Raw genomic sequence first — 12,828 nt, forward strand, 5'->3', positions numbered from 1 at the left:
TTTTTAATATATAATATATAATATTCTGAGGTTTGACAACCAGCCTAAAAGCGAATCTCCAGAAAGCTTTTCTGAGATCTCAAAACTCTTAGCACATGAAGCTCTTAGTGACAAGATGGGACATTCTTGGAAGTTTTAAATTCCTCATTTACAGAAACAGATAGGAAAGGAAAAAAATCACTTGACAAATATTTCCTAGAGCCAGCCAGGCAGCTTTAAACTACTGTCGTGGTGATAGTGTTTGTGACAGCAGGACAACAGGTCAGTCAGCCCCTGTGTTCAGGACTGACAGTTGAAGTCGGGAAACAGCGGATCACCACACTCGACCACACTCAGGAGAGATGGAGACAGAGGAGAGAAGAGAGATATGGAAAGAAGAAGGATCTTGGTAAGGAACAGTGAGGGGAAGACAAAGAAAGGTTCAGAGCAACGATCAGCCAGTAGGCTTTCAGAAAGCTGCTGTTGCTTTAGATTAGGAAAACCTGTGAGTTCCTGGTTAATTAAGCAAGAGATCTGTTCAACTGTAAGAAAACTGGCAGATGAAGGATGAGTTGTATCCACATTATTTTGTTGTAAATTATCCTGAAATTACTTGATTTCACAAATGAACTGCTTAACTGCTTACAAACAATTATACTGTAAGTCCTCAGATATTCAAAGTATAAAATTTTAAACAAGAGGGGGGGGGTATTGTATATGCAGAAGAATAAAAAAGAAATATCTTGCATCAGCAGTACAGAAATGCTTCTCTTGTATCACCTCTTTAGCAGAAACCAGTACCAGTGAATGAAGGGTTTTCAAGGAGACCCATGTGCAAGTGCAGAATTGCCCTCTCCTCCTATACTGTGTCATCCCCCGTATACTGAAAGCCTCAGTTCTTGACCACAGCCCCTGGGCCTCACCGTCAATTCTGCTCACGAGTTCCTCCAGTGCCTTCACTTTGATCTGGATTCCAGGTTGAGCGAAGGTGTAGTTATCCTGCACAAAAAAAATACAGATCAGTGAAAAACAAAAGTGAGACAAACAGAAAATGAGATAAATTCTGCCGTTATATTTCTAGATGCGAATGCATTTGACAAGGAACACCTTTCTTTTAAGAGCAAGAGGTCACTACCAATTAAGTGAATCTGAATACTAATTGGAACTAGAAAGCACAACCATTTAGAGAGACGTCTCACGCCGTTATATAAATGATATGTACACACACATACAGTACATGCCTGAGCCCATGTCCCCTTTAGGGACACAAATCAACAGCTTCAACAGTAACAGTTAACATCTAACGATTAATCAATGTCAGTTTCCTGACAGCTACTTAGAAAGCCAACTCAGAAGAGGCACCTCCAGGACTGCAAAAAAAAAGGAATCACTACTTTACACAGAGGGTGGCTGGTGTCTGGAAGATACTGACCATCCATGATGTCGATGCAGATTTTTTAATGAATGGATGAGACCAAATTAACAAGAAAGGCCAATTAGCCTCTTACTAATTGGTATCCGTTCCTCGCTTGGAAGATGGACAGTTGCTTTTTGTCTTTTTTTTTCCCCTCAGTTATTTTTTATGGCATGAATAAAATTCCACAAGAAAGAAAGGGGGCTTTATTAATTTATCGTCCTTTTTAAAGGATAAGTAATGCGGACAGATTTGGTTTTATGAACACGAACACTGCACATCCTTCTAATTTCCCCTGGCTTCTCTGGATCGCGCCGCAGTTCCAACAAGCTTTGATTCTATTACAATTCCCCAATGTAAACTAATAATGCCATGTAGACAATGACGGTCTGGGCTATCACACAAATAAAGCATGTTTCCGCCTCGTGTTTAATAGCTCCTCCGGCTCCACGGGGGCTTAATATGACCCTCACGTCGAGAGCGTCTGTATCGCTCAGACAAACCCCCTATTTTCATTGGAAATCCCAGAGGGTCGCCACTTCGTCAGGCTCTGCAATACGACACGAGCAGCCTCCTCCCTCCAGCCAGCAGGAGAGGGAAATAAAAAGATAATAAATAGAATGGGAAAAGAAATAAATTCCAAGAGCTTCCAGCAGACACCTCCCTCCTCCCCATACTCTTTTTCTCTCTTCCCACTCTTCCACCTTCTCTGCTCATCTCTCTTGCTTTAACCCCCTAGTCTCTATCCCTTCATAGTTTCTGGTAGAGAGGCCAGGCCTGTAAACACACATCCGCATTTTTCCCAGCAGTTTCAGCTTGCACTGAAGACTGGAAGGGTTCTATTACTGTCGCCTCGCTCCTCTTGTTTGTTTTCTTTCATTCTTGGGCTTTATTTGTGCTTTGCAGCCTTCGCGTTTGGTAAACTGCTGCTGTCTAACCTCAGGTGGCAGCTGACCTATAAAACAGAACCCCGGCAGGGTTCTGCCAGGTTTCCTATAGGAATCACCGAGTGCAAGCTAGGAAAGCAAAAGCAGACTCGGTCCCGAGTTCCAGAGATGGGGGAATTTCACGCTGCAGAATTCCTCTGCAGAAGCTGCCAATGACAACTAGCTGACAGGCCATCTAGCCTCTCTTCAACTATAAGACTTTAATTTTAATAACATGAATACAACAAAACAGTAAGAGGCCATTTAATCGATTTTCCTTGCATGCAGTTATGTTTTTTGTTTATTGATCCCAGAACTTCATCCCAGTTCTCAAAAAATCTCAGGCTGAAAAACATGGCTAGGCAGTTTGCTACAGACACCTGCAACTCTTTATCTAAACAAATGCCACTTACAGTACTTATATTCCTAAATCCTCACATCTGAACTTCTGCCTGTGCTATATAGTCCATATTCATTAGTATTTCTGTAAATGATGTGCTTGTTAGCAACTTAAGTTGCCAAAATCCATATTATATACAGATAACATATTATAGATTACATCAAAAGAATATACAAGTAAGAATCACATAATATTATGTTTCTGTCATCAAATGAAAAAAACATGATAGATGCTTAATTGGAAGGCACGTATGAAGCACTACAAATATAGCAGAAAAAGCTTTTTGATTTCCAAAGATAGCATTCTGCTCGATCGAAGTATGCTAATGAGAAAAGAAGCCTGGAGTGAGCCAGCATTTCAATGTGACGTGCGAAGCGTGTGAACTTTAAAGCGAAAAGGGTTCACTTGTGTTTTTTTTAATACAAGCAACACCGAGAGGAATAGTGCATAAATAACAACAAGCAATTACACTCTACAAGCATACAATTTGATACCATTCTTCAAATAAAATTTTTATTGAGTAATAAATATCAGTAATACTAATCAATCTGCATGGATCTGAAGACCGTGTAGTTGTTCCTGTAATGAAACCACTAAAGCGTTCAGATTACTGCTGTACATGCCTCATGCTTCATTTGAACAGATTATATATAAAGACGCGGATAAGGACAGATAGACAGATTCATTTCTAGACTGTGCCAATCAGAACCTTATTTTCAACAATAATTATTTGTGAACAGCGTGTAGACACCCATGCCTGCTGGTTCACTTGGCTGTGCCCGTGTGTACCTGGATGCCATCCAGCAGCTTGCTCATACACCAGAAGCTGTCGGCCTCAATGTTCCGCTGCGTGTCCAGGGGCAGAGCTGAAACGTCAAAGTTCTCCACATCCTCCTCTGTAAAAAAAAAAAACACACAGAAAACAACACCATCACCCTCTAAAATCTGTTGACGCCAAATTAACGGGACGTGAGCTGTGGCTGGTGATCCAATATCGTCCCCTCTCCCCCTAGAAAATGGAGTATGTCTCCTGACTTTTTTGCACATGGGTAAACAGAGCAGCTTCCCATGGGACCACCTGCACCAAGCCCTGCATGATGCTAGGAGGACGAGATATGTTTAAGACTCGTTTTATGCTCTGTATTTTCTCATGGTGGAACTCATAATTGCTTACACTTCTAAAGCGCATTTCTGGGCACTCCACTCAAAGCGCTTGCAGGTAATGGGCACACCCCTCCAACACCACCAATGTGCAGCCCCACCTGGATGATGCGACAGCAGCCATAGTGCACCAGTACGCTCACCACACATCAACTAACAGTGGAGAGGAGAACTCAGTGATGAAGCCAATTCATAGATGGGGATTATTAGGAGGCCATGATTGGTAAAGGCCAATGGGAAATCTGGCCAGGATGCCGGGTTTACACCCCTACTTTTCCCCAGTTCCCACGCAGAGAAAAAGACTCAGGCTCCACTGATAGAGCCATTCATTTACGTGCACTATAAGCTCCACAGTGGTCTACAGAGGCTTCAGTGTCTTACTGCAGAAGGGGAGCTCCCTCCCTAACATCACCTCAAGCCTGCAAGCACCTGGGCAGCTCAAAAAGACCAGGCTAACCAACCTCAAGCAAGCTTGCCTTCAGCTTCACTTGGCTTCAGCCAATTGTGCATTGAAGCATGGTTGTCACCTGGAAAAAAGCCACAGGCTCCAAAAAACAAGGTTTTAAACACATACAGAAGTTGCCAAACAAGAGGAGAACATTTGGTCCATCAGCCTTGATTGATTGCTAGCTTCAAATTGATCCAAGAACAAAGTGTGAATCAACAGGACACTGGAATAAATGTGACCTTGGATGTATATTAACTCAGACATGGTCTATCCCACTTGTGGCATCAAACTTTGTTTTTGAAAGATTTCATCTGTCCCGATCCTCCAAATTGGTGAGGCACCAGTGGACAGACCATGAAGAAGGCGTGTATATAGATTAGTATAAGTCATGACGTATGGATGACTGAGACAGAATCCCAAGCTTTAAGGTCTGGGAGGTAGGGAAAAAAAGAGCAAAGGCATAGTGGCTCTCATCAGGAGGCCATCTTGCTCTGGTGCAAAGCCCCACTAAAAGGAACTCATGACATTAGTAACCCTGCAGACTACTGCAGTCTCTAAGTACATTATTAATTCACTGGCACAACCATCCTCCATCCCCGCATGGCTCATTACAGCTCAGCTCCCTTTCAGCCAGCCAGGGAAAAAACCTTAATTGAAAGCGATAAGACCAGTATGAGAACGAAACAGCAGGTTACCGCAAAGCACCCAAATCAAAGTCTTGGAAAGGTAAAAAAAAACAAGTTAAATAAAAAAGTACATAAACCCACAACAAAAACACAATGTTGCAGAATGCAAGCCTGCCTTTATCTGAGTGAACACCAGATGATTCCCTATGATCACTGTCCTTCCTTGGCCAGGTGGTTGGAGTGGCTGGAACCTCTTCAAAAACCCCAGCCCTTCAGAAACTCTGAGGGACCGTGGCAGCCAGCACACACGGCACCTCATTAATCACCTGCCCGATCAGCAGCCCCATTCAAGGCTACAGGCAGATCTGGCACCTTCTCTAAATTGAGATGAGCAGCCACTCATCTCCACAGCTCTGCTCTGCCTTTACACAGATCCATTCCTGGATCCCTTCCCTTTCTTTCTTGTCTGCTTTCGGAAGTTTCTCTGTAGCTGCACCTGTTCTTATTCATTGCTAAGACCTCCTCTCTCTGATGTTCTGTGTAGAATGTCGCACGCTCTTGTCAGAGACCGAAGTTCTCATGACCTTATCGGGCTGCCACCTCTGTACACCTCCACTGCGCATACGGTATCTCCTTGTCTTTGCAGAATTCACCATGTCTGCTCGGATTTCTCTCACCGTCAGCTCTGACCTTTAAATGTTCTTCCGACAAAAGTAAAAAAAAAATAGATTTATATTTTGTAAAATGTTGCGGCATTTCTCTCTGTGTAGGTGCATCCAGATAGACTAAGCTTTAAAAATGTATGTAGAGTGTAGACCCTCTACAGAGATACTCTATGGGGAGTGCCGTGAAGACCTGACCTTGCTTTTCTCTCTGGTGTGGATTCAGGGCAGGAAGAGTGAAAGAGCAGCACCTGAATGCTACAGGTCATGAATAACACCACCCATTCATCGAAATCTATGCAGAGGAAAAATGAAGGGAATATCAGCTTCCAGCAAATTCCCCGGCTTGACGATTGCCAAGGATCTCATGGTGCACCTTGCCAAGACACTGGGGTGTTCATGAAACTCATGTCACATCACCAGTCACAAGGCACTGAATACAAAGCCTTTCCAAAGTTTGAATTTTGACAGCAGTATCTGTGCTCAGTCTCGTGTTAATTTTACTGGATTGATTTAGTGGCTGCAACACAGCTAAAAATGTTTTCTTTTATTCTGGACCATTGTTTAATAGTCACATTTTTAACTCTTCTTCTAATCAGAGTGAATGTTTGCTGGAGGTCTTTAGACGTCTGTGTGTGAAAGAGAAGAGGGAAAGAGGGAGCAAGAGAGAAGGAGACGACCAAATTAAGGTTTTTTTTCCATAATGCACCACATTTAAAATGTTAATTTAAAGACCTACAGGTCTTTTCAAGTCATGACCTAGAGCCATTTCTGCCCTTAATGCAGACACAGATGCATCTCAATTTTGAGGGTCTGTCTCTACTACAACACAAACTTTGGTCTGTGGCTGGTCTTTGGGGATCGGGCAGAAGTTCTACAAGGATCTGTAAAGTTTCAGCCCGTTGCCGAAGGACCCCTAAGGTGCCCAAGAACAGCAGAGCAGGAGAGAATTCTGGGAACAAATGAGCCGAGAAAGGAGAAAAATACAATGCCTATTCCATGGTACTGAGATTCTTTATATTCTGCTAAAAAATAAAATAATAATAATAATAATAATAATAATAAAACCATCCCTGAGGGTCTTTGCATCGCAGTTCTGCCTCGCATAACCATGTAAAATTCTACCGGGAGCACACTGGAATGGAAAATGTTCTGATTCGTGTTCGAGGAACGGAAGTCAATTTATTGGAAACGGAACACTATCTACATTCCGAATAAGAAGGTTTTTTTTTTTATTTGGTGTTCACTCAGGAAACTTCCTGTCAGCTTCACTACATTAAACAGAGGCTGGTGAAACAGGAATAAAACTTTTGCACGGCACCGCAGTAAGTCAATATAACACAGAGACAGCAGATCACCTTGCTGATGAGGCACATGACTTACAGGTGATAATCGGAATGCGTGACAACACAGAGACCGGAAACATCATGGGCTAAAGCTCCTATCATCACAGTCACTAGAGCTTATCTGAGTGAGAAGCTATAGTTATCAGCACTGCTATATATATTCCAAGACAGATGAGCTGCTCAGTTCAGTGTGTAGTGTGCTAGACTGGATTGCAATCAGCACAGAAGAGTGTAGTTCTGGAGCAGGAGAAGACATCAGTATTGTTATACAGGATCTGCGCAGTTGATAGAGTGCAGTAAAATACATCAGAACCTCTACTATATGTGTGTTAAAAGGGTTGGCTTGCCTAGTTTAATGTTCAGAGTGACATTTAGCACTGTAAAGCTGCAATCCAAAGAAGGTGATTTTGTCACTCAGATATTTTAAAGCCCTGTTTATTGATAATTACTGTATTCTTCTTGTCCACCCGGTTTCACTCTAAGCCTTGTTTTCAGCCCTCTCCTTGGAGCTACACGAAATCCCTGATCAGAGACAGGCAGAGCAGGTTCTCTTTGAGGCTCAACAGAGGTAAAGATGCATCACGGCCACTCTGCTCTCCTGCCTGTGTTATCAGCTGCCTGCAGGATGCCCTGAGTGTGGCGCAGCCCGGAGCACCGCTAATCCCACATCTCCCCACTTTTGCATGGCTCACCAGCCCTGATAACAATCACAATACAAACTCTCAACCAACTAACAATGCGTGCCTTTTTCATTTATTATTGTAACCGTTATTCTTATTTATTTATTACATCGGCAGCTGCTGTCTACACGGGACACGGGATGAGCAATATCATGCTTCTTTTAGCCATCGTACATGGCAAGAAGAGAGGGACCTCTCAGCAAAAATAAAAGAAAATACCATCTCAAAACTAAAAACAAGCACAATGTTACTGCTCACTCGTCTCTCCGAGAGCACATAGGATTATGCAAAAGAAGTTTGGGAGGTTAGAATAGAAAAATATCTAGCTGATTTCCAGTTTTATAAATACAAGACCATACGGGTGGGCTGAAGTCATCATCCATCCGGAATACATTTGACAAGAAGTTAGGATCTGAGACGGAGCTGACTGGCTGTAAAGATCTGCCAGAACCCAGAGTGGATTCAGCTGATGTGAAACAAGCTGACACCTCTCTAACTGGTGCAGAGCAGGCTGGCTCTGTCAAAGCCCATTAAGGGTGCATCCTGTGGCTTCAGGTGTCTTGCCTTTGGCACAAGGAGTACAGCCACAGCCAGTATTCGCTACAGAGGAGGAGACGCTACGCAGGAGCATCAGATGCAGAAAGAACTGGGAAGGCTCTGTCAGTCGCCTTACTGAGTACAACCAAAAAGAAAGAAACAAAAATGTTTGCTCTGATTACTCCCTAACGGAGGCAGAGCAAGGACACATGACATGGGTTAATTCCACAGTAGCCTGACATATAGACTCCTGCTGGGCTACAGAGAGCAGGTGCAGGTGGTACATGTGCTCAGACCCTGGATTCACTCTGTCTCTCTGTGGGAGCCAAACAGCCCAGCTGAACCTTTCTATGCAAAAGGGGTGATTCTCTGAAAGGGGAGTTCTGGAGCCACTCAGCTAGCTGTGACAGTCACGGCTCCACGTGGGGTTGTGCCCCCCGCCGCCCGTTAAGTCCCCCACACCTGGGGCGCGAACCCGGGTCTCCGGTGTAACGCAACAGGGCACCAACCGCTTGAGCTAAAGGAGACCTCCCCCAGCCCAGGCAGCTGAGGACCCTGCTACACGCAGTGAGGGCGCTGACATCACCACACTAGCTCTGCTACATAGCCAGGAGATCTAAGTCACCATAACAGGAAATCTCATTACACACGCATGCTTTGAACTGCAGTCAAAATGGCTATTAGGTTCTGCATTGTAGCCGCGAGGAGCACACCCACTAGCATTTAAACTTATTTGTTCATATCCATCCCTGTCAGGAGTAGACAGGAAGACTACTATAGCCTCTCCCTCCTGGGTTGCCGATCCAGAGCAAGGGGAGCCGTGATAACATGAAGGGGGTTAAGCAGGGAAGGAACCTGTTGCAGCCTCTCTCTGTGCATTAACAGAGTAGGGCCTGACAAAGAATTCTACCAGCATGTTATCACAGGGCCTGGAAACACCTGGGTCAGAATGAAAAAGAACCCACTAATTAGAAAACCTACAACAAAAGAGGAGTAAGTGCATCTTCCCATGAGCAAGCTTTGGGTGTGAGTCAGAATCAGAGCTGTAGCCCAGAATGGAGTGCTTCATATTAATATGCGCAATGTAGAACTCACAGCGTAATATGCTTCATTTGATTTGTACTTTTTTTTTTGCAGAAATGCTGATTTTAATTCATTCACATGAAAACCTATTTTTACTCCATCTTGCAGGCCGTCCTACATATTGTGCATTCAGAGCACATGTTGTATGCAAGCACTCTCTCCCTCCAGGCACTTCACATCACACGCAACTCTAAGCCAAAGACATCAAAGCTGGGGAAGGATTGTCTCTCCTGAGAGCTCACTCTACACTTTCCTATTTGACTCCTAACTCCAATTTATTCAAAATCACTATTCTGCAAAAAAGCAGGAGTGCCTGACACTTTCACCAAGTCTAATTGTTGATCAAGAAGGCTTTTCAGAGGCCAGTGTTTCCGATCAACAAACACATATTGGCATAAGTGAATTTCTTTTTTTTTTACACGCACACTTAACACGCCCTGACGTGCAACACAAACAGACCCCACCTCTGCAGGCTCATGAATATACTATACATGCAAAGGCACTCGCACTCACCCAATAGGTTATATCAGCAACCAGAAGTTAATGGAGCATATTAAATTAAAGAAGCAAGTGTGGTCAGTTTCTGAGGCTGCCTGGTGAGTGCTGTTAATAAGATACAGCTTGAAGTACCAGTGTCAGGCCTTGCAAGCTCTTTCACCTGCAAACTGATCGCAGACACACAACCTGCATTACCCCCCCACATTAATGAAAACCTAACTTTACCAGCCATGTTACTAGAAAAGCATCCAGAGTCAATCGACGACTTTCTCATTTTTCACTCAGTGGCCTGTCGACACAGTCTCTATTTCTACCCACCACTCTTCCACTGGGGAGAAGGTGATGAAACCCGAAGGAACGCCTTAAACATTCCGCTTACAATCCAGCTAAGGAGCTGACGGGTCTGTCAATAAGACCCTTAACAGTGGAGTAGAAACAGTGTATTCCCTCCCAGATGTGTCATAAACTCGGCCTGCGATATTGAATTGAAGTAATGTCGATATTACTGTGAAGGGGAGAAGACAGAACAAACACCTTGTCCTTGTGCCGTAGTCTAAAGACTAAAGTGAACCCTGACAGCCATCTTAACAATTGGATTTAAACTATGTGGATGTAAAGAAAAATAGATGAATAGATATTAATGTTCAGATAATTATATTCTAATTTTCCACATTCTAATCCCACATCATGCTGTGGCTCACATTAAAATACCACAATGAAGAATTCATGAATGCAAAAATATGGATGTCAAGAGCAACAGCCAAGAGACTCGCTACTCAGGGACATCATTAGAATCTCCTGATCCTGCCTGACAATTCCAGCATTGACTCAGTCCCATTCCATATGCTCCATACGGACCCACACTAACAATGCAGGACAGTGCCGTGCAGTGTGGTTTACTGATGCATTATCTGATGTTCTCACAGGGAGATGTGGACAACCTCTCACCAAACAGAAAATGAAGCAACGGAGCACAACACATCTGAGTGTCCCCTTCGTTCTTTCGCGGGGGGGGGGCTGGAGGACTTTCACCAGCTCGCTGCTCCAGCTGCCTACTGGCAGCTCAAATCTAGACAGAAATTTGTAATCATCGGTATTGATCCACAGCATACAAAAGAAGACTGATGCCTCTAGGTGAGAGATGCATTTGGTTGTAAATCTTAGGAACAACCTAGCTTATTTTTTCTAAATTGTTCATGCCAGTCATATAGAACACAATCTTCTGCAAACAAAACACCAGGAATGAAAGTAGTTTTAGGCAGAAGTCACTGACATGAAGACATTTGTTCTTTAAAATTTAGGATTGTCAAATATAAAATGACTTGGGATATTTTGAGGTACATTCCTTGCATGTACAGTATACAGCAGCTGCCCCCTCCCCTAAAGGATCCAAAACAGGAGTGGATCTGTTTGAAACATCACTAAAGTACAGTACCCACCCGTGTGTTGCACAGCAGCCAAACTATACAGGACATCTGACAGAGTAGCAGAAATTGTTTCACCAGAGTGAAATTTGTCCAGGTCATGGGGATTAACTCTTTCTAAAAGTGTAATGTGGTCCTTAACATTCAAGAATTCAGGATCTTTGGTGAACACCTTATTCGAACCTCCAACAGCACTGTGCTCCTTTGTGAACATATTGCAGCACTGGTTAGCAAAGTTAGCAAAGCTCTAGTTCACTAAGATCTCTTACAATACATCAGAGACCTGTTTTTCCTTAGAAACCCAAGTCCATCCTTGTAGACTTGTAGATTTCTGGCTACAAGATGGAAGCACTACTGCTATCTAACATATTGCAAATGTAACAGCACATAGCAGAAGAGTTAGAGCCAAGTGGAGGAGCAGCACATGTCTCACTGACATCAGTGCAAGCCTTTGGGTGTCCATCAGATCCCAAGAGATCCAGTGAAATCTGAAAGATGCCTGGAGGGATAACCCCAACCCCACCCCTAACCCTTTCAACTGGAAATAACAGTCCCAGTCGCACTGACTTGTTCTGGTGGCCGCTCAAGTTCATAGGATACCTCTTTGACCTTTTACAGCAACTATCAACTGAATAACATTTCAACCATAAAGAAGAACCATCACAGGCTCCAGGCCCACAGGGCGTAGAGAGTGCAGCTCCATATCCCTCAGTTCTGTAAGAGATCTCAGTTTAATTTCATTGCTACAGGACCAAATGCAAGAGCTCCATTTATGTCCACACATATTTACTCCTGTCTGTAAAGAAAGAAAAAAGCTGGGCATCACAATAGCCAGACAACATCAATGCAATGGAACTGTGACTGATGAATTGATCAACTGTATTATTGAAGCTGCGGAGGCTGGGATTTACAATCTCTTATTTTCGGAATTCCATACTGTTCACTGAGGGACTGACCCCAGCAGGAAAGACCTTTAAAGCTTTAACGAGGGGGTTTAGAAAAACTGGGTAATAAATACTGAAAGACTCTTCCAGTGCCTGCCACAGGGTTCCACTCCAGGGATGGATTCTGTACTTCAGTGAGTGGGTGTCAGCCCAGTTGGGGTTTATACTCTGAAGAACTGTGGGCTCATTATTAGTTATGTAATACAAATATAACTTTCCTTTATTATTTGTATACGAGTCATGAAGGGCTATAAATACATAATGGAGGACCTTTGAGGAGGCCTTCAGAATGGTTGATTATGACACTCCACATACAGTGTATATAAAAATAGGCGCATCATAAAACCCGTTGCATATTCAAACTGCATAATGAAAACTGCACACTGTGGAGCAACAAAAAATTGGTACACCAACAGGAAATGCAGCAATGGGGATCATGTGCTCACGGATAGCACCAATGGACCCCGAACAGCTTCATGCTGCGCTCCATCTACCATGCAAGTCATCATGGAAACATGGTTTTATCATAATGTATAAAATAATATTATGGTATTATACTGTATACTGTATATACAAAATACTGATCAAGGTCTAATTTCTACACGTACTGTAGCACATTTGACTCAGCAGTTATTTAAACAGACCAACCAACTTAGAGTCCTGTATGTCCTCAACTTCCATAACAGTTCTGTGTGGAAAC

General features: G+C 43.3%; 1 protein-coding gene across 2 annotated transcripts in view; it reads right to left on the reverse strand.

Moving 5' to 3' along the window:
• Positions 1-12,828, reverse strand: part of tbc1d22b (TBC1 domain family, member 22B) — a 129,944-nt gene that overhangs the window by 39,758 nt on the left and 77,358 nt on the right. For both annotated transcript variants that reach the window (XM_088640187.1, XM_088640186.1), the window contains 2 exons: positions 3,509-3,615; positions 903-978 (listed from right to left, as the gene is read on the reverse strand). In XM_088640187.1, the coding sequence (XP_088496313.1) occupies positions 903-978; positions 3,509-3,615 (183 nt within the window). The remainder of the gene's footprint in view (positions 1-902; positions 979-3,508; positions 3,616-12,828) is intronic.

Source organism: Lepisosteus platostomus, chromosome 7 (assembly GCF_059453375.1).
Source record: "Lepisosteus platostomus isolate fLepPlt1 chromosome 7, fLepPlt1.hap1, whole genome shotgun sequence".
NCBI classification, from domain to species: Eukaryota; Metazoa; Chordata; class Actinopteri; order Semionotiformes; family Lepisosteidae; genus Lepisosteus; species Lepisosteus platostomus.